Source organism: Carassius carassius, chromosome 24 (genome assembly GCF_963082965.1).
Source record: "Carassius carassius chromosome 24, fCarCar2.1, whole genome shotgun sequence".
Lineage (NCBI taxonomy): Eukaryota > Metazoa > Chordata > Actinopteri > Cypriniformes > Cyprinidae > Carassius > Carassius carassius.
This window is the reverse complement of record NC_081778.1, coordinates 23,701,127-23,723,177: the sequence shown is the minus strand read 5'-3', so window position 1 is coordinate 23,723,177 and position 22,051 is coordinate 23,701,127. Positions and strand designations below refer to the sequence as shown.

The window sequence follows — 22,051 nt, the reverse complement described above, 5'->3', positions numbered from 1 at the left end:
CATAATGTGTTCATTCTATGTTATAACAAATACTATAGAATAAAAGTACTTTGGCTATAATAACGCTCATTCTAAGGACTTTGGAGTGGCTCAGCTAGAGTTAACGTTAGAGCTCAGCAGTGTTGCCAGACGTACGATAATTATCGTATTTGTACGATAATTTTTACCTCTGCACGATCAATAATGAAAAAAATGTACGTAATGTACGATAATTTCAGAATTTTATGAAAATTTAAATGATAGTAGTTGCAGTCACCTGAGGGTGTGTTAAGAATGCAGGAGAGTGCACTGCTTTAAAGCCAACGAGCACAGGGCGGTCCATGACAGCAAGAACCCCTTCAACATCTGGCAACACGCAGGGTTATGACAGCGGCTCAGATGTGTTAACTGCACCACGCATCAACAGCTAAATTCCTTCTTCACTGGACGCGACAAAGCAAGTGTTAAAAATCATTTTAATATGTTTTAATATGCGCCGCGACGCAGACAGTCACTGAAAATAATGGGATAGTATTTTGTCTCACTGCTTCCGTCCAACAATACGCCTTGTTTTCTATTGTGGTAATTTGCAGGTCATGTCAAAATGTTGTTGGTTTAGAATAGATAAATAAGCCTTTTGAATCGTGTACGATAATTTTCTTCCAAATACGATAATTTTGAACTTCTGGTACGATACTTGGACATTTCCAATCTGGCAACACTGGAGCTCAGCACTGGATCCACACCACGTGTTGTTTTGGCGCTTTACCGGATTTCGCTGACACCCAAACAAACGTTTCGTCAGGATGGCTCGTTTACACTGAATCGGTGTTTTTAATCTACGGTTTTTAGATAATTGAACTGCACGGGTTCAGGTACGGTTAAACCTTAATTTTATGTTCAGTTTCTGCATTGTACCTCGCTAGTCATTTGTACCAAAATGGAAGTTCACTGCAATGTTATGTAATCTACTAGAGTCTCTAATGGGTTTCAGTTATGAGCCTATTATTAAAAGACACTACGAAACACTCTGGTCATAGCATGTACACTTTATATGCTAGAGACGCTTTAGTCAATGACGCTTTGGTTTATTTTGCATTTGTTTACAAGGTCATCATGGTGTGCAGTTTGTCCTTTCTTAACATTACCTGCTTGGGAGTTGCAGAATTTGGCATGATCATTATAAATGTATGTTTAGTTTAATTGCTATTGTCGATATTATTAATGTATTCAAGGATTTTTTTATGAATTGCATTCCTGTGTTATTGAATAACATAAGTCAATTTATTTTTTTATTGATCCACTTTTTATTCTGTTTTTTTTGTGGCTGATTGTCATATTTGTATTACATAATTGTTGAAATAAACATCATCATCTTTCTTGTACTGATAGACGCTGTTGAATAATGAAGTACATACTGGTGACAGGTGGTGTGATATCTGGCATTGGTAAAGGCATTATAGCCAGCAGTGTGGGCACTATACTCAAATCATGTGGCCTGCATGTCACTGCTATCAAAATCGACCCCTACATCAACATCGATGCAGGCACTTTCTCTCCCTATGAACATGGTAAGTGCATGGCTGCTTTAATGCGATTGACCTCGTTTGAATTTTTATGTTGACGATACAGAAATATGAACTGTTGCTACATGCGATATTTGTTTTGCAAAATTATTTTGATTATTTTTTGTCCTAGAGCATCCCATGCTGATGACTCTGCCAGCTGTCTTTTGTTCTATCTGCGTTTGCGTGCCACTGTCAATCTCTCTGACGCTCTGTTTAACAGGTGAAGTGTTTGTGCTGGATGATGGGGGAGAGGTTGATTTGGATTTAGGGAACTATGAGCGTTTTCTGGACATCCGGTTAACCAGGGACAACAATTTGACAACGGGGAAGATCTATCAGTCTGTTATAAACAAGGAGAGGAGGGGGGATTACTTGGGCAAAACGGTACAAGGTGAGCTACACAATGTCAAGAGGACTTGAACATAAATATGAATTGTGGCAGGAGGAAACAGGATCTCAGTCTTGTCTGAGTTTGAGCCTAAAATACACGTGGACTATATTTTTGTGCGTTCTGTTATATTCAGTTTGCATTGTATCTGTGCATGTACAACCATACCATACACTACCATTCAAAATATTTGTGGTCAGTAATTTTTTTTTTCTGTTTCTTAGCCTTACCAAAGCTGCATTTATTTGATCAAAAATAAAGTAAAACAGTAATATTGTGGAATATTAATACAATTTAGAATAATTGTTTCTATTCATTTCTTTATAAAAATGTACAGACCCCAGACTTTTGAACAGTAGTGTATATATCAGTATATTGCAATTGTTTTTCTAACAATAGTGATTGAAGAAATTGCAGTGCATTAAATTGTATGGTGACCGATGTACCGTGATATTTGTTTACTGTATCTTGAAGTATTTGACAGCACCCAGCCTTAGTTACTTTGCATATCCTCTTCTGATTGTATTACAAAGGTTGAAGCATCTGTTGCTCACCATACATGCTTCTGAGGAGGTTACATAATGGGAAATATGGTGTCAGTAAGCTGAATATGAATAATTTCTCACAGTGGTACCACACATTACCGATGCAATTCAGGAAAGGGTCATGCGGCAGGCTAAGGTCTCGGTGGACGATGATGGAATTGAACCAGAAGTCTGTGTCATTGAGGTATATCTTCTTGTGCTTTACATCTTTGAGGAAACATTTCTACCAAGGACAGAGCAACAGTTATTAAATGTAAAATAAATGTGGTATTCATGAAAAATGCGTTTAATAATGACATGCATTTTTTCACTATTGTCAGAGTTCAAAAAAAAAAATAAATAAATGTATAATTACATAAGAATATAAACTTTTAACATAAATGATAATATAATAAAATACGATTTATTTATAATTTTCCCCTTACAGCTTGGAGGTACAGTCGGAGATATTGAGAGTATGCCTTTCATTGAAGCATTTAGACAGTTTCAGTTTAAAGTGAAACGAGAGAATTTTTGTAACATCCATGTCAGTCTGGTACCTCAGGTAGGAAACAATCATTACATATATATATATATATATATATATATAATATGATAGTTATAATTATTATATTTAAACATTTGTAGTTTAAAAATAAATACTTATATGCACTTTGGATGTGTTTTCAGCCCAATTCAACAGGAGAACAGAAGACCAAACCTACACAGAACAGTGTTCGGGAGCTTCGTGGACTTGGCCTGTCACCTGATCTAGTCAGTCTCTGCTCTTTGTTATATGCTATAAAGAGCCAATCCAAGTAAACTCACTCCAGTTCTTAGTTTTTTTTTTTGCTTTTGAGAATTTGTTGTTTTTGCTTGCAGATTGTCTGTCGATGCTCAACTCCACTGGACACAGCTGTGAAAGAGAAGATCTCCATGTTTTGTCATGTAGAACCTGAACAGGTGATCTGCATACATGATGTTTCTTCCATCTACAGAGTACCTCTACTCCTGGAGGATCAGGGGATAGTTGACTATTTGTGCCACAGGCTGAACTTGCTCATTGAGATGAGACCTCGCAAAATGCTCACAAAATGGAAGGAGATGTCAGACCGGTTTGTACTGTTTGGATCCGCCTAACAGTCTCAAAAATGGCATTCTTATATAAAACACCATGTTTGGTATAGCTGTTTTAAGCAGTCTGTCCTCGTTTCATAGGTCTGACCGACTGCTGGAGCAAACCTCCATTGCTTTAGTAGGCAAGTACACCAAGCTGTCAGATTCGTATGCCTCTGTTATTAAAGCACTGGAGCACTCAGCCCTCTCCATCAACTATAAGCTAGAGGTCAAGGTAAGGAATGCCAGATGAACTAGTAGCATTTTTCTGTGCTTTTATGAAGGTAATAGAGAATGTCTTTTGAATTCAATTAGAATTTTTGCATATTTCACAATATTACTGTATTTTTGGTCAAATAAATGCTTAGTGAGCTTAAGAAACTTTCAAAAAAAAGAAAAGAAAATGTACCTCCATTTCAGTACATTGATTCGGCAGACCTGGAGCCAGCAGCGTTGCAGGAGGAGCCGGTGAAGTACCATGAGGCCTGGCAGAAGCTCTGCAGTGCTGAGTGAGTGTAGTGTACCCTCAAAAACAGAGTAACTAACAACATAAACTCTGTTTAGTCCATCAATAGAGAACATTTCAATTATACGTTTTATTCAGATGGTGCTATTTCAGCTCTGTGGGCTCTTGGAAAATGTTCAACAATATCCAAATAGCTATTTAGGCTTTGTATTAACAAACTTTGGCTTCATTCTGGCAAATAACGCTCCACTTTTTCAGTGTAATCAATACTCAAGGGATAAAAACAGGTCCTGCTTCCATTATTTGTCCTAATTTCTATTTATCAAAGAATCTTGAAAAAAATGTATCATGGTTTTCACAAAAATATTAAGCAGCATAGCATATGTCACGTTATAGAGGTAAAATAGTTTACAAACTGCCTTTCGCTTTGAATATTTATTGTTTGAATGTTCATTTGAATGTGTATTTGACTATTTCAATGTGCTATTAGTGGGGTTCTTGTTCCTGGAGGCTTTGGCGTGCGAGGCACAGAGGGAAAAATCCAAGCCATTAACTGGGCAAGGAGACAGAAAAAGCCATTTTTAGGTAAGAAAAATTCTGTTCAGAAAACTGGCAGTGTTATCTAGTGTTATTATGACCGCATGCCTGTGGTTACATTTGAAATCTGGTTTGGCAGGTGTCTGTTTGGGTATGCAGCTGGCAGTGTGTGAATTTGCTCGTAATGTACTTGGCTGGGAAGGTAAGAACACCCGAACCAGATTTGATTTTATGTCTTTTAAATCAAACTCTCTTCCCATCTTTTAAATCAAACTCTGCATGTGCATTTAAAGTGTTTTTATTTGAACTTCATTCCTCTTAACAGATGCCAATTCTACAGAATTTGACCCTGAAACAAAACATCCAGTGGTAGGTAATGGTCTGGTTAAAGAAATGAGCATATCTGCATTATGATTCTTTTTCTTGTGGTGTGATGAGATCTGTTTGTTATCAGGTGATTGAAATGCCCGAGCACAATCCTGGGGAGATGGGAGGAACCATGCGGTTGGGAAAAAGGCGCACTTTGTTCAAAAGCACCTCCAGCGTTCTTCGTGAGTTGTGATCTTTTGTGCCACAGTAATCTGTGAAAGTCACTTATCACAAAATAATTATAAACTGATACTGTATTAAAAGGTTTTAGATCTGAATGATATTTGAATTGTTTTGTTGTAGGAAGGCTGTATGGAGATGCTGAATATGTGGATGAAAGGCATCGGCATCGCTTTGAGGTTCACTTAATATTAACAAAATTCTTTTATTTTTTTATGTACATCAACTTAATGAGTTTCTTTTGCATTTTTCTAGGTGAATCCAGAATTGAAGCACCACTTTGAGGGTACAGGTTTTCGATTTGTGGGTCAGGACCTGGAGGGGGAGCGAATGGAGATAATTGAACTTCAAGGTTTAGTGAATATCTAATATCTGCAGATGTCTGGAGAAATAGTCAGTTTGTTTCAGCTTGTTCCTTCTGTAACGACAGATCACCCTTATTTTGTCGGAGTGCAGTATCACCCAGAATTCACTTCTCGCCCCATCAAACCCTCACCTCCTTATTTTGGTCTTCTACTGGCAGCATCTGGGAAACTACAGAACTATCTTCAGAAAGGATGCCGGCTCTCACCTCGGTAATTTGCCTTATTAACTCTCGTAAGATGAGTTTAACTATTTAAAAATGGTAACTAGCAGTATGTTTTATCTTATGTTTCTTCTCTGTTTCTCTCAGGGACACATACAGTGACCAAAGTGGAAGTAGTTCACCAGACTCTGAGATATCTGAAATCAAATTCCCATCACTTTCTTAAAGTGGAAATACATATAATCATGAAAACATAACATTTATGCCATAAATTAAAAATTTTAATAAATGGATTAAAAAAAGCTCACGTGTCATTTATAGGCCAATATAAGCACACTGTACATGTTTTTTAAACAATTATTCTGTGACATACTTAACAATGAAACCATACCAGAAGAAGCATTACACAGTTTTGTAATAAAAATTGCTTACTAATCTTGTCTGTGCAAACATTTTTAAGCTCCAGGTATGACCAGTATATCCAGTGCCTTTTACTTTCACATTAAAGAAAATCTTACCCTTTTGACTTCTATTGTAAACACTACTACTATTACTGTAAATACAAATAGTTTTTTTACAAACTGGAGGAAGAATGAAAAATGTATTGCCTCATCGAGCATAACGTATTAAAATCACTTTACTTTATTACAAAAAAAGCGGTAAGTTTAAATAGATGTTAAAATAGAATGGCTTCTTTTTTCAGCTTGGCTTTTATTTTGTAAAACCTATTCCCTGACATCTCGCGATAATTCACCAGAGCTCCGTTCGCCAGTCAGAAGAGGCGCCTCTAGAAGGAATAACATCAACTTAATTGTGCTTTTGAATATTTCCAGTTTATAAATGTTGAAGATGGGAAGATAATACAGAATTATTTGGATCAGGTACTACACTAATTCATCGTCTGACAGAAATATATAAAACAAAAGGAAAGCATCGCGAGATGTGGATTGGCACAAATGTTTACATGCTAGCTGCTAATATGCTAAGATGAATTTGATATGAATTGATACGAAAACGTTTAGACGAAACGTGATTTATTTTTTAATTTACATTACTGCATGTACTAGTATTACATCCGCATTTGCCCAGGTACTTTAAGCTGATAATGTCTGAAAACATCAGCGAAGCTAAAAAGCTAAAGTTGTTAGCCTGAAGAGCAGATGACAGTCCTGTGATGTGTTTTTCCTAGTGAGCTCTGTGTAGAGTGATTCTGAAAGTGACTAAATATTTATTAAAACTTTATAAAAAAATTTATATGTATATTTTGCAGCTGAACATACCTCACTCTGACTTTGAAGTGGCTCATGACAGATATCTCTTGACTAGTATAGTATGACCCAGTACCCAGCACAGACTAGTCGCTCAAACTTCTTCACTGCTGTGAAAGCAGAAGCCTCTTCAACACCACCCATCTCCACCAACATGGCCAACAGCACCGTCGTCCCCGGGAAAGTCCCGGGCACCCCTGGACCTGCAGGGAGACTGAGCCCTGAAGGCCCTCAGGTGAGACCCGAGCAATACAAATGTTTTAGACTTGCCTCTATTTGTATTTGTTACATTTATGATCTAATATCCTCCAAACAGGTGCTTAGTAAGAAGAAACTGCAGGATCTTGTCAGAGAAATTGACCCTAATGAGCAACTCGACGAAGATGTGGAAGAGGTATGTATTACTCTTATTATTAGTGATGTACACAAGTATATATTTTTGTAACTGACAAGTCTGTGGTTTGCCTGAATAACAACTATATCTATATATATAAATATAAAATAATCAGTTAAGTATTCATATGGTTTTCTAGTTAATTATCCATTTCTGTCAGCTCGGTACTTAGAAGATTACTTTATATTATTATGATTATTTATTATACTTTTATTCAGCAAAAGTAACAGTAAAGACATTTGACAAGCCTGGGTTGTCTGAATGACTACTCATTCTTGAACGATTTATAATAAAAAAACAGCATCTCGAATTAAGAAGCATCCCTTTACATTCACTGTTAAAATAAAGGTGAAAACCAAAAAAATCTAGTAAAAAATAATAAATTAGTCAGTAGATTATTGATATGGTTCCTTAGTTATCCATTTTGAACATTAAGAATTAGAACATTACTTTATATTTTTTAGTATTTATCATTATAATACTTTTATTCAACAAGGATGCAAAATATCTCCCTTCGCATTGAACTTTGAGCATCGTAACTTTGCAGATGTTGTTTGTTCTCAAATGGTAACATTACACACTAACTAAATTAAAAAAAGTAAAATCATAATCGAGAACCCCTTTAAAAGCAGAAACGTATTTTACAATATTACTATTTTTACCATATCAAATAAATGCAGTCTCTGTGAGTAAAAGAGAGGGACCCCAAGTAGTGTCACTATATGCTTTTGTCTGTTGATACAAGTCATTTCCCTTCCCATCAGATGCTCTTGCAGATTGCCGATGACTTCATTGAGAGTGTGGTGACTGCGGCGTGCCAACTTGCCCGACACAGGAAGTCAAACACTCTTGAAGTGAAAGATGTCCAGCTGCACCTGGGTGAGGGTCTTGCATATACATAATATACTGATAATTTACTCACCCCCATGTCATTCAAGGTTTTTGTTTCTTTCTTTCTTCAGTCGCAAAGAAATTTACGTTTTTTGGGGGGAAATGTTCCAGGATTTTTCTACGTATAATATACTTCAATGGTGGCTAATGTGTTGAAGGTCCAAATTGCATTTTCAATGCAGCTACAAAGGGCCTACACGATTTCAGCCGAGGAAAATGATGGGTCATTTTCTTAAAAAAATAAAAATGAATATACTTTTTAACCGCAAATGCTCGTCTTGCACTAGCTCGACTTCAGGAATTACATAATAATGTTGGAAAGGTTATGTGTGATGTAGGCAGAAGTGCCAACCCTGTGTTTACAGAGCGAATGTGTAAAACAAAAGTTAAAACAACAAGGTTGGATGATTTTGAAGTTGGATGAGAGATTTTCACTCCCGACCCAACCTTTTTGAACTGGAGTACATAAACGAAGAGCTAACAGCTTATAACCTTTCCAATGTGATTATGTAATGCGTGAACTTGCAGACACACATCGTGGAGCTAGTGCAAGATGAGCATTTGTGGTTAAAAACTATACATTTTTATTTTCTTACTAGATAAGGCCATTATTCCTCATATAGACCATTAAATGGAGAAAAATCCTGGAATGTTTTCCTTATAAAACCTTAATTTCTTTGTGACTGATGACATAAAGATTTGAACATCTTAGATGACACAGGTGTGAGTAAATTCTCAGGAAATTTTTATTCTGGAAGTGAACTAATCCTATAATGTGTGCCCTCATGATGAACTTGGTGTTTTCACATTTTATTTTATTACCATTAATATGATAGAAAATTAAAATAACAGTTTACATTTATGTATCCTATAAATGGTTAAATCAAGGCCAATAGCAGACTGTTTGAATGACTATCTGAAGAACAGTGTTAATATAGTCCATAATCCAACATTGCATTACAGAACGACAGTGGAACATGTGGATTCCTGGTTATGGCTCAGATGAGATCCGACCTTATAAGAAGGCTTGCACCACAGAAGCTCACAAACAGGTCAGCTATCTTTCTCATGCACTTCAACTGATATTATGAAAAACAAATGACTTGCATATCTAAATATAGTTTTCTTTTCTTTCAGAGAATGGCATTGATCCGCAAAACAACCAAAAAGTAGCAAGCACCAACAAACTTTTTTTCCTGCAAGTTTTGAAACTGGAGAGGGATTGAACCTATATATGTTATGTTAATCAGAGAGACAGAATGCGTTGTACTATTTACAGTACGGTTCTGTTGACATTTCGCATTCAAACGGTGTGTAGGAAGTGACGTAAATTGTCTGTACAGTTCACTTTGTGTTAAAACCACCATGAGAACATTTTATTTGGGCACTTTAGTCTCTGGCTTGGTGCTATACTGGGGTTTATTATATTATAGAATCTCATAGACTCCTGTGAAAAACATCAATTGTTTACTGTTTCTCCCACAAACCACATTTTCATTCATATTTTGTGTATAGCTGACCCATCATGGAGTCACATGACTCTTTTGCTCAGCTGGCATTAATAGCTATGCACAATTACAATCACCATGTGTCTGATTTGTTCATAGTGTTCGGTGTTATAGAACTCATCACTTAAGTAATATTTGGTACTATAGAGAAGATCTTTAGTGAGTGACTTTCTAAAGGTAAGCAGTAATTTTTACCAGAGAAATAAATACCACTTCCCTATTTAATTAATTGCATTGGGACTAGTGACATAATGCAAATTGGTTAACTGGTTAGAGGGAGTTAAATATGTGTGGTATATAGGAAATGGTGCATAAACCCCTTCTGCTGTGGGTTTGTGGACATATTTGAACATTTCTGTGGAGTTAAACGGAGTTAAAACATTTTTCTTTTTTTGCCATGTATCACAGTGTTTTACAGTCTCTTGTTTTTCATGAATAAAAAAAGACTTATTGTGATTTATTCTCACTGAAATCCCTCCAGTTGTGTTGGACATAATTTCAGAAATAACTAACATAAACTGTTTCCGCATTGTGTCTAGACTGTGGCAAATTAATATCTAAACTCCCATTAAGTGTAAAAGTAATATTTTGGTGAATTATTTTAAGTCTTAAATACCTCCAGAATCTCATGCAATTATGAATTACAGGAATAGCTATACATTTCAAGCAGCCCTTTCTGTATAAGCAAATAGAAATCCATGTTTATGGAAATATGTGGCCATATGCATGGAAATAAACGTGATAGGATGAATAGCAGTTAAAATATTCAACTGATGCAGTAACGCTGTTGCCACACTACTAAAGACACCTTTATCCAAAGCTGAGTAGAAATCTGAGTAAACAACTGGAACCAAATGTACACATTTATGTATATGAAATTAAACAAGCGTTTCAGTGTAGTTTGCAAATGTTAAAATCTTGCAAATAAGCAAAAATTATCCATGACGTTATGAAATATATGGCTGTTGATAAAATTTCATACCAACAATCTGAAAGACCTTGAAATTTGCTGTTATGTATATTTGCCAATGTCAGACCAATCCATCCTATTAGATGATGTGCTCTCAAAGGTTGCGAGAACCACATATTGTAAGTTAACAAGCACAGCTCTTGTTTTTCTCAGCGGCTTCACTGTTTTGTTTCCTCTGGAGTGCTTGGACTGTAGGTGCAGAGCTCTTGACTCCATCCCACCCATCATGCAACTGGATCTCTCCACTTTTTAAGCCCTGATAAATCCGCCGGGTCAAGAGTTCAAAGGCCTCTTTCACATTGTGACCTGTTTTGGCTGAGGCCTCGATGTACGGTGCTCCCAGTTGGGTTGCGAGCTTTTCTGCCTCAGTTCGGTTCACGACTCGCTCTCCAGCTTTGACCCGGTCACTTTTGTGTCCCACTAGCACATAAAGCACAGTGTAGGGCTGTACACGTTCACACATCTCTGTATACCACTGTTGCACGTTTTCAAAAGATTTGCGGTTGCCCAGATCGAACACCAGAAGACCTCCGACTGAGTTACGGTAGTAGGAGCGAGTCACAGACCTGAAACAGTACATAGTTTTAGGGTTATTTATATTTTTTAGGGTTATTTTTTCCAGACCTCTTTACCATGATAATCAATAATCTGTTTATACATTGCATTACATTCTGGCTCCATTTTAGTACATAACTTTTATTTTTATTTTTTACCAACCAATTCATTTCTGATGGATAAAATCCAATTAACCTTTTTTTCTTTCTCTCTGGATAATCTGTATAATTCCAAGGTCCTTTTCACTATGCAGTTTTATTTGCAATGTCCTCTTACTATTTCAGGCATGCAAGACCAACTCCTATTTACTTGAAGGGTGAAATGCTGAAATTGCAAAAACTGCTTGTCAAACTCAAATTTAAATCATGTAAAATCAGCAGTTAATTCGTACATGAACTGTGGCATAAATTTTATTTCTTATCCTCAAATAGCATTAAATAATGACTTTAAACATACATGGAACCTTTCCATTGCACAAAAGGATCTATGGGGGAAAAAAAGTTTCTATAGATTATTCAAATCTTCTTCACACTAGAAAACAACGGAATTGTTCACTGAAAGGTTTTTTTAGGGAACCCAAAATGATTCTTATATAATATGGATTGGCTGCCAAAAACATTATTTTGGAAACTTTGTTATTAAGAGTGTGCATTACAACGAGTGAACTGGCATTTTAACAGTTACAACTGACAATATACCTTAAATCAAATAATGTTTTTTATTAGCCTCCCTCATCTCGTCACAAGGCTTGCCACCCATGAGACTTTGGAATGACATTAGGGTGAGTAAATGATGACATACGTTTCCATTTTGGTGATCTGTCTGTTTAAAGTCATTCATGCATACCAGAAAACAGGCACAAATCAAGCTATAAGAAGATGGACCATAGTTCTCTCCGGGTGGGCTGAACAGTTGGCACTATTGCCAGGTTGGGCCAATTAAGTGGGTCAAGACCAACCACCTGTCCCTCCACCCACCCGTGGAGCCAGGCCTGACAGTGAACCCATTTTTAGTGTAGACTGACAAATTACTTCCTGGACGTATCATGAAAATACTTGCTGCTGTGATGAGTAATGTTTCACATCCAGTTTTTCAGAAGCAAGGCAACTTTAAACTGTTTTAGACACTGAGCTTTTGAGTAAACATACAGAAGTTACTTTAAGGGGAAAATAGTCCTTCTTCTTGTGGATCGTTCGGCTTAAACATGGCTGTTCAGTCCTGCTTCTTGAGGGCCACTTTAGTTTAGCTTCAACCCCAAATAAACACACATGGACTGGCTAATCAAGGTCTTTAGGATTATAAGAAACAGACAGGTGTGTTGGGGCAAGTTGGAGCTAAACTTTTCAGGACGTTGGTCCTCTGGTAGGAGAATTGGACACCCCTGACCTTAGGTATTTGATTTTGGACATCACAGTTTGTTCAATCCATGATAGAACAATGTTGGACTTACCTATACCTCTCTTGACCAGCTGTATCCCAGAACTGAAGTTTGACCCTCACCCCAGGTTCCACCTCTAGGAAGTGTACAAAGAAGTCCACTCCGACCGTTTGGTTGATGCACTCCAGAAACAGATCTTCTGTGTAGCGCTTCAACATGGATGTTTTGCCCACTGTGGAGTCTCCTAACATGATGATTCGAAACTGGTACTGCCACAAAGTGAGATCCATAACTTCAACCAGACGAATGGGGTGAATAAAAAGACTAGGGTTGCCTAAAGACAGCCACTCCACCAGGATCCTCCTTGGAGATTTGACCAGAGAACCCCTTAACTTAGAGGTCTTGAAGTTCTCGTTGTATACATAGGTGTAAATAAACCCATAGTTCCACAGGTTCTCCTGTGATGTTCTGCAAAAGGCAGCGTCTGTTTGAACGTCGTAGGGGTGAGAGCTTCTGTCTAGCTCATCTGTTTTTTAATCTTTGCCTGTTCATACTTGTTATTGGGCGGGGTTTATGTGAAAGGTGGAGTTTATAAATACCAGCAGAAAGTTAGGGATTTCTCATAGACCAGAGGGAATGAGCATGCTGTATCATATCAGAACAAGCCCAGTATTTCCTGTTGAGGCCAGCTCATGGCATGCATCACATAAAAGCACATGTAAAAGAGAAAAAAAATCCAGCTAAGTCTTTCTCAATAGGCTAATCATGAGATTGCTTCCACCCAGGTCATAACCTCTGAAGATTTCTGGAAGACTTCCAATGTCATGATGAAATCAAACCCACTGTACTCCTCACCAGTGTGCATTACAGGTTAGTTTGCTACAGAACGTTTCCACAGTTATATGGCTTTCCAAACAGGAGGTGAACAACAATGGAACACACTCCCTTAGGACACAGAGAGACAGACAGTTTAGGCCAGCTTTGTTTTTAGATAATTTAGTTTAGTGGACTACTTAGTGGACCACGTTGTTAATCCAGTGGACTTTTAATTGTAATGCTTGTTACTGCTAGTCTTTTTACATATAGAAGCGTAAAAAAAGCCACTGATAGGCCTATGTTGGCTGAGCTTGTTCAGACACTTTTTATAGTTATAATGAGGCAATTCATACCAGAACAGCAAGGGTCGGGATCCAATGAAACGGAATAAATGTCCATTATTTACTAACAGAGGAAGAAAACAGACATAAGACGTACTGTTAATAGACCATTAAAACGTGGACATTTTTCTCACGACTCCTTATAGATTGCTTTGAATGTTTCAAAACATGAAAGCTATATATTTCTGTAGCATTTCCTTTACCAAACCAGCTTGTAATGACATGCGTTTTTCTCGATGGCCACTAGGGGACGTACAATCTTTTCCTATGACAATAATGATAAAGCAACCAGTATCTGTAAAAGGAGGTTCAGGCTTTACTGCAGCTCGTGACTAGGATCTGCTGGCTTTTTGTATTCTCTGCTCTTATGCTGAGTACCACCACATACATTATAGTAACTAAAAGCAAAATTAAACGAGTTCAAGGTCAAGGGCAAGGTCAAGGTAGCATTTATTGTCTCCCTTAGGAGTAATTTGTTTAAGATTAGGGAAACTGCTGCCACATCAAGACATAACAACATACAACATATAAAATGAAAGAGTAAAACACATTTCAATTCCAAAAACCTAAATCATAAAAACAGTACATAATATCATATATCAATACACAACACAGTCCTCAATTCCTGTCTCTTGTACCCTCTATTACCATTATTTATCTTTATCTTCCTGTATTTGCTCATTAATTAATTTAATAGACAATGGTAAAAATGAATATTTATATCAGTTATACTTGCATAATAAAACCCTGTATCTCCGTCCAGAATTCATCAGTGTATACTCAGGATACAACACATGCGAGGTGTCTAATAAAATCTTGTTGGCATGCTGGGTGATACAAAGCTCAAAAATATCCTGTAAAGAGCTAATTGTCTGTGTCCCCATGATTTTCCTGCCACTCTCAACACGTTATTTAGTTGGGCTCTCAATTTTACTGTTAAACTTCCAAACCAAACAATAATTCCATATCTTAAAACAGACTCAACCGTTGCTTTATAAAAAATTAACATGATATTACTGCTCACTCCAAACAATCGCAATCTCCGTAAAAAATGTGAACACTGGTGGATCCTTGTGCACACCCATGATACATGTGTGTGCCATTTAAACTCACTATCGATGTAAACCCCCAAATATTTATAAGAAGAGACCTGTTTAATAGCTTCACCATGGACCACAACAGAGCTCCTACCCCCACTGATCTGGGATCTATGATGACCTCTTCAGTTATTTTAACATTGATCTGTAGATAATGGTCGTCACACCAGCACCACAATGGCTTCTATACCGGCTTTGTAGTCATCAGTACTGCAGTCTCTTGTCAACAATTGCAATATTACTGTGTCATCCGAAAATTTTATAATAAATTGATTTGATTGCTGACTAATGCAGTCGTTTGTGTACAAAGTAAACAGAAGTGGCGAACTTACGCACCCTTGAGGGGCCCCTGTACTATTTACTACAACATCCGACAACACTACGTTAAATTTCACCTGTTGAGTCCTATTTGTTAAAAAGGAATAATACCACTTTATTATAAAATGATTAACTTGTAGGTTAATTAATTTGTCTAACAGTTTATGGGGTTGGATGGAGTTGAACGCAGAACTAAAATCAATAAAAAGCAGCCTAGCATAAGCAGCTGGACTCCAGATGCTTTAAAACAAGGTGCGTTAATGTGGAAACCGCATCATTAGTACCACGATTGCTTTTATATGCAAATTGATACTGATCTAAGGATAGCTCCACATCCTTACGCAACTCTCCTATTATAATCTTCTCAAATGATTTCATGACATTCGACGTTAAGGCCACTGGCCTATAGTCATTATTGTCCTGAGGGCATGAATTTTTTGGAATTGGAATTACAATAGATTTTCTCCAAAGCTCTGGTACTGTATGCGTATCAATTGAGAGCTGAAAAAGGCGATGCCAGGCTGATGTGAGCTCCTCAGCAAATGTCTTTAAAAGAAAGCATGACATCCCATCTGGTCCCGTTGTTTTACTAGAGCATACATTTTTAAAAACCTTTGTAACATCCCCTGAATATATTAATATTCTCTCATCACTGATGTTACAGTTTACATTACCTAAAATATCATGACATTCCTTAAAAGTGTTAAAATAGTTAAATATTTCAAAGTGTCTGAGTTAAATATTTAATAAAAATGATTGGGCAACAACAAATAATTAATAAAAAAGTGAGCTGTATGCAAAAACATTTACATCAGCATGTGAAATTAGGAATGAAAATGTCAATAAAAGTTTATTTGATTAAAATTCTATATTTTTTACATACATTGTTATAAACATCAAGCAGTGAAATCAGACCAGTCACATAATATAATTAAATATTTTTGATTTATAGTGGTTCATGTCTTGCATTCAAAAAAAAAAAAAATACATGGCTGATTTTAAATGCCTAAAGATGGGAAGAAAAATATGTTTGTAAATATGTTTTCAGCTGGCTAATCTTTATTGGCTTTGTTTGCTTTAAAGATCTTGTCCCATCTTTCATGCGAGCTCACCTCTCCACTCAAATAGCCCTGATAAATGTGTCGGCTGAAAAGCTTCTGTCACGTTTAGACCTGTTCTGGCTGAGGCCCTTAATGTACGGCGCTCCCAGTGCACTTGTCTCCCACAGGTACACGTAATAATTTGGCAGGGTGTTGAAATTCGTGAACAACACTGTGGCTGTATCCCAAATCTGTAGTTATACTCTCACCCCAGTCCACCTCGATACAGGTCCTCGTTGTAGTGTTGCAGCATGCATGACTTGGCAACACATTTTTCGACTATCATGATATTTTAAAAATGGTTCTGGCAATCAGTGATATTCAGTACTGCTGATTAACTTACATTCACTTTAACAATAGAGAAACGGTTTATGTGACAGACAGAGTCTTTTTCCAAATTTCTGATGAAAAGCTAGACATTTTTATATTTAAATGTTGTAAAACCTGGAATCCTAAATTCATCATAGTAGCTGAAAGCATAACCAGATTAGCAACACTATTAAATAAAAAAAAAAAAAAACTAATAATGAACCAAACAAATAATAGACTATATATAAAGCAGCATGATTTTCAGTGGTTGTCTTGTGCACATATATGATGCCCATCAACAGAAATTTGTTATATCACTGCCTTATTTTTTCTCTTTTTTGTTACACTTGTATCCCACAAGTAAGTAGAACACAGTGTATGGATTCACAGTCTTGCACAAATCTATGGCAATACTTAATGTAGCTGAAAGACCAGGTCAAACACCAGCAGGCATTAAGCGAGGGAAGATCTGGTACATAATATTCCTGAGAAGGAAAGTTCATGAATTTGAACATTGTGCATGATATTAAGTGCTTTTAAGTGTTTAAAGATCTAAAAATGATACACATTAACCATGGCAAAAAAACAAACAAACAAAATAAATAAAAAAATCTGTTCCTCACACAAAACTTTATGATTTCAAAAGACTTGGAAACCAAAATTAAGTTAAGGAAAATGCACAGATTTTTGAGATCAAGATAAAGACATTTTGAAGAGCATGCAGACGCTGTATATTCTCTCTGCTTACCCTATCCATTCCTGACTGGGTGTATCGACAATCTGGATTTGTACTCTCTCACCCCAGGATCCATCTCTAGGATGTGATTGCTCAAGGCCACATCAATGGTAGCACCATTTACAACGACATTGGAACTGCAATTCATGACTGCTGATCCCCTTCCACTTTTTGAAAATGGAGGAAGGGTATTACTACTCCAGTATTCAACAAGATCTGAACAGAGAACCAAATAAATCATGTATGGTATTCAGAGAACCACGTTTACATTTTAAGGATATTACATGAAGAAGTACATAAATCTTCAGGTTTGAAACTGATCAGCTGTACCTCTTCATTTCTGAATAGAAAGCTTTTCCTTTTTGAATGTTGTTATTGTGTCGGCCTTGCTTTTTTTCTTTTCCTGTTTATAAGATTCACATTGCAGGCAAATGGGAGGTATTTATGAGAAAGGCAGGGTTTATACAAGAAAGGGACGTATTTCTCAATAACCTCTGAACTGAGAACGATGGTAGAAGTTCAGTGTCATGATAGCAGTATTTATCTCTGTGTGAGAAGCATTTACTGGATTATTAACTCTATGTGTGTGTGTGTGTGCTTGGCCTGTTAATAAGTTTACAGCCATATCCATTAAAAGCAGTAATTGTTCAATTTTATAACAATCTTCGTTTTTTTTTTTTGATACAGAAAGATAAAACGTTATTGAAGGCTTTACAGACATTTGACAACAAAAATCCTTCATATCTTTTTATAGAATGTTTCACTTTGTTTGCAAATGATCCCAGGATGGGGTTAACTGTTATACTAGCCACACTGTTTTATTGCTTTTTAGATTTTATAGATCCAGAAGCATAAAAAGTAAATGATAAGCCTTTGTACACTGTTTACTTGAATGTAATTTGGATCAGGTCACCAAGGGTGGAGATACAGTGAAGTGGAAAAAGTCCATTATTTGTTTACAGAGAAAAGAGACAATTTCTTTAGTATAATTGTGTTAGTTAAAGGCATTTTAGCATTTCCTTCACTAAACTCGACATGCATTTTTCTGAATGGCAATAAGGGGAAGTACAGACTTTGTCTTGAGAATTTTAAGGTTAACCCTGCAGCTCATGAGTTGGAATCTGTTGTCGTCGTTTTCATTTTTAGCTCTTTTGGGAAAATTGGTTGAATGTATTTTTAAACATGATATAAGCTGAGCATACTGCATTCATCATATAGGCCTAGCTAAAAGCAAAATCAAATATATAAATAATAATAATAAAAAAAATTATAATATAAATAATATATTTTATAAAATAAAAATTAATAAAAAACATGCATAGTTAACAAACGCAACATAATCACAAAATGCTTGAATGAAATCAACCTGTTAAATTAAATATGGAATTGTTGTAAGTTTATTTTCAAGCAAAAAAAAAAAATATTTTTTTTTAATCACAACAGATGTTAGTTACAAAACTCAAGTCCATTTAAAAGAAACGTTTCACTGGCACAAGATCTACTTTAATATAATGAAATATTTGTGATTTATAGTGGTTTGTTTTTATTTTGTCACAATGTATGGCTACTTTAAATGGCCATCAATGGAAAAAATGCAGTCTCATGTTAACTTTATGAGACACAGCATTTGCTGTTTTCAGCTGGCTCATCTTTGTTTAGTTTTTTATCATTGATCTTGCCCCAGCTTTCATGTAAACGCACCTCTCCACTCAGATAACCCTGATAAATGCGCCGAGTCAACAGCTCAAAAGCTTCTGCCACATTGTGACCCGTTACGGCCAGTGTTGGGAAGGTTACTTTGGAAATGTAATAGGTTACAGATTACAAGTTACCCTATTTAAAATGTAATAGTAGTGTAACTTTTTTAATTACTTTAATAAAGTAATGTAACTAATTACTTTTGAGTACATTTTGATTACTTTTATAAATTTCTAATGAATGTTAATTTGCAACTGTTAATCTTCAACCATTTTACACCTTGCAGGTTTAACCTTACAGTAGTTCTCAATACTGTCAGACTTTCACCATCCTTCATCACCTGAATTAAGATGATCAAATTTGAACACATCCACCACACAATCAGACTTTAGTACTGCCTTTTACTTAGAGATTGATCTGAAGTTCAAAGCAGATTTAAAATCAAAAGAAATAGTTTATAGATACTGTTTTTGAAATCAAATCTTTGCATAACTACAGGCATCTAACTGCATTTAACAATGGTTTGGGGAAAAATAGTTAATAAAAAAATAAAAGCATATACATCAACTCAAATACGGTTATCTAATAAGCATGTGTCCTATTTTGTGTACTAAACTCCTGAAACATTGGTGTCTTTCTGAAACACTGCTGTCTCTTTGTATATGATATGATGATAGTTTCTCAAAATAAGTAAAAAATGCTCATGAAGTGACTGTTCTAGAGATTAATTTCCATGAGGGGCGGACTGGGGAAAAAAATAGGCTGGGAAATCTCACACTCATACACCCACAACCCATTCTGAAACATGGACAACCTTATTTTTTTTTGGACCTGACATGAAAAAGATTTGAATCCTTAGGTTGGGGGACTTGCAACGTAATTAAGAGTTCTCTCCTGAACTGCACCTTCACTTCCATTATCCATCCATCTCTCTCATGACTTTAATACTGAAGATTTTTATTTGACTTTTACCATGTTTTGTAAGTGCAATTTTGTTTTTTTGGCAAATGAATTACCACTTGTATTTATTTTTACTACAAATCTATAGTTAAACCACGGTTAGTGCCATTCCATAGGCTACATTAATTTTCCTAAGGGTTGTGTTTTTGTATGCACTAGCTCCCCCTAAACCTATGATAAAATATGATGATTTGTCTGCTAACTTACTACTGTAACATTTCAAAAGATAATAATGACGTCGTTTATACAGTATTTTGAGTGATTGCGAGCAATGTGCTGCTGCTGCTTGACTAAGTAAACAAAGACAAAACTACATTAGCATATTTACAGATGAAACTGACCTGCACCTGAAACCCTGAACAGAAGTGTCGCTTCTCTGCTCCAGCTGTGCGCTTACACAGTTCACTCCTGTCTCTCTCTCTCGCATTGATTACTCGGAGTCTGATCCAAACCGTTCGGCGGAGGCGCGGAGAGCGCGCGAGCCCAACCATTGCCAGTCACGACTAACCGATCCATGATTTATTAGAGATTTAATTATCGAATGGCGGATTCGGAAATAATCGCTTTAGTATATTCGGCCTGCAATTATACAATAACAATATTAAAGTAGAAGGCCAAATCGTCTGCCAGAATTTCCACAGACACGCAGAACGTGCAGGATTCATATTCAGTCTTTTTTTTTGCGGCGTAATATTCACAGACATCAGTCCATATCGGGTTTTGATTCAAGTGTACTAACCTACTTTTGATTTATTCGTCCAAAATGTGGCATATTGCGTCCGCGTTATAGGCTGAATTCCATTTTTATGACTCGATTCTACGAATGTGTTTTCCGCGTCTCGGAGATTATGGGCCATATGTCTTAGTGCAATTTGGGAAAGAAATAAGCTGTATGTGGATGTGTGTAAATATTCAAATGTAATCCTCTTTGTAATCGTTACAATTTTCATAAGTAACTGTAATTTAATTACTCATTTTTTCTTAGTAACTGTAACTGATTACTGTTACATTATTTTGTAATTAAATTACGTAACGCCGTTACATGTAACTAGTTACTCCCCAACACTGGTTACGGCCGAGGCCTCAATGTATGGTGCTCCCAATTCACTTGCGAACTGTTCCACTTCCTCTTGATTCACTTCCCGCTCATTTCTATCACACTTGTGTCCCACAAGTACAAAGAGCATAGTGTACGTATTCACTCCATTACACATCTCTGTGTACCGATGCTTAAGGACTTCGAAAGACTCACGATTGCCCAGGTCAAACACCAGCAGGCATCCAGCTGACTGACCAATGTAAAGCTGGATCAGCTGACGATTCCTGAATACATAACAGTTCATGAGGTTATACAACCAGTGTGCATTAAGGTCTTTTATTTTTTATTAATAAGCTAGCTTTTGTAATCCAGTATAATATATAGTCTTCATTATACTGTGCTTGTAAATAAAAGTGTGTGAGTTCTCACTGCTTACCAAAATGATTTATGACCATTCCTATCCCAAATCTGTAGCTGTACTCTCACACCAGGCTCCACCTCTAGGATGTGATCGCAGCAGCTCGCTCCAATGTTTACATTTATTTGCTCTGGAAACAAACCATTGAAGTATCTATACAGCATGCATGACTTGCCCACATAACCATCACCTATCATGATGATTTTAAACCGGTACAGGCACTCAGTACCATTCACGACAGCTGACATTGCTCCAGGATCCTTAAAGATTTGACCAGAGCAAAGATCAATTTAAAATTAATATTCAGATTTAAATCCACAATTCTTTAAGGTTTACATGTCAGACCTGTACCTGTTGGTTTCTGAAGAAAAAGTTCCTGTTTGAATCTTGTAGGGGTTGGTGTTTTTCTGGTTAATAGTAAGTTGTCTTACAGATTTATATGAAACGGAAATGGGCATTATGTGACAGGCGAAGTTTATAAAAATAAAAAAAGGAAGTATTTCTCAAAAACCTCTGAAGATTGCATTTTCTATGTGTGTGTATATGTAGAAAGAGAGAGAGAGATTATTTTTTTAATGTGCTTTTAAATTAGTTTTGATAGT

At 36.3% G+C, this 22,051-nt stretch overlaps 4 protein-coding genes across 4 annotated transcripts; 2 read left to right on the top strand and 2 right to left on the bottom strand.

Annotated features, from left to right (window-relative positions):
* Positions 1-709: 709 nt before the first annotated feature.
* LOC132103234 (CTP synthase 1-like) lies at positions 710-5,955 on the top strand. The gene is made up of 17 exons (XM_059508173.1): positions 710-854; positions 1,372-1,550; positions 1,768-1,938; positions 2,564-2,664; positions 2,908-3,024; positions 3,150-3,233; positions 3,342-3,574; positions 3,678-3,810; positions 3,996-4,084; positions 4,532-4,626; positions 4,718-4,780; positions 4,904-4,947; positions 5,033-5,129; positions 5,251-5,306; positions 5,383-5,479; positions 5,558-5,702; positions 5,801-5,955. The coding sequence occupies exons 2-17, from the start codon at positions 1,385-1,387 to the stop codon at positions 5,877-5,879; spliced, it is 1,770 nt and encodes a 589-aa protein (XP_059364156.1). The 5' UTR covers positions 710-854; positions 1,372-1,384; the 3' UTR covers positions 5,880-5,955.
* Positions 5,956-6,377: 422 nt separating this feature from the next.
* Positions 6,378-10,187, top strand: LOC132103233 (transcription initiation factor TFIID subunit 12-like). Its single transcript, XM_059508171.1, has 6 exons — positions 6,378-6,534; positions 6,924-7,156; positions 7,238-7,315; positions 8,080-8,194; positions 9,170-9,258; positions 9,344-10,187. Exons 2-6 carry the CDS (start codon positions 6,986-6,988, stop codon positions 9,377-9,379), a joined length of 489 nt encoding a protein of 162 aa, XP_059364154.1. The 5' UTR covers positions 6,378-6,534; positions 6,924-6,985; the 3' UTR covers positions 9,380-10,187.
* On the bottom strand, positions 10,161-13,158 carry LOC132103232 (ras-related protein Rab-39B-like). The gene is made up of 2 exons (XM_059508170.1): positions 12,690-13,158; positions 10,161-11,250 (listed from the first exon to the last, which is right to left on the bottom strand). The coding sequence occupies exons 1-2, from the start codon at positions 12,905-12,907 to the stop codon at positions 10,809-10,811; spliced, it is 660 nt and encodes a 219-aa protein (XP_059364153.1). The 5' UTR covers positions 12,908-13,158; the 3' UTR covers positions 10,161-10,808.
* A 5,564-nt stretch (positions 13,159-18,722) lies between these two features.
* Positions 18,723-21,913, bottom strand: LOC132103683 (ras-related protein Rab-39B-like). The gene is made up of 4 exons (XM_059508779.1): positions 21,801-21,913; positions 21,468-21,709; positions 21,073-21,315; positions 18,723-19,117 (listed from the first exon to the last, which is right to left on the bottom strand). Exons 2-4 carry the CDS (start codon positions 21,695-21,697, stop codon positions 18,946-18,948), a joined length of 645 nt encoding a protein of 214 aa, XP_059364762.1. The 5' UTR covers positions 21,698-21,709; positions 21,801-21,913; the 3' UTR covers positions 18,723-18,945.
* Positions 21,914-22,051: the final 138 nt, after the last annotated feature.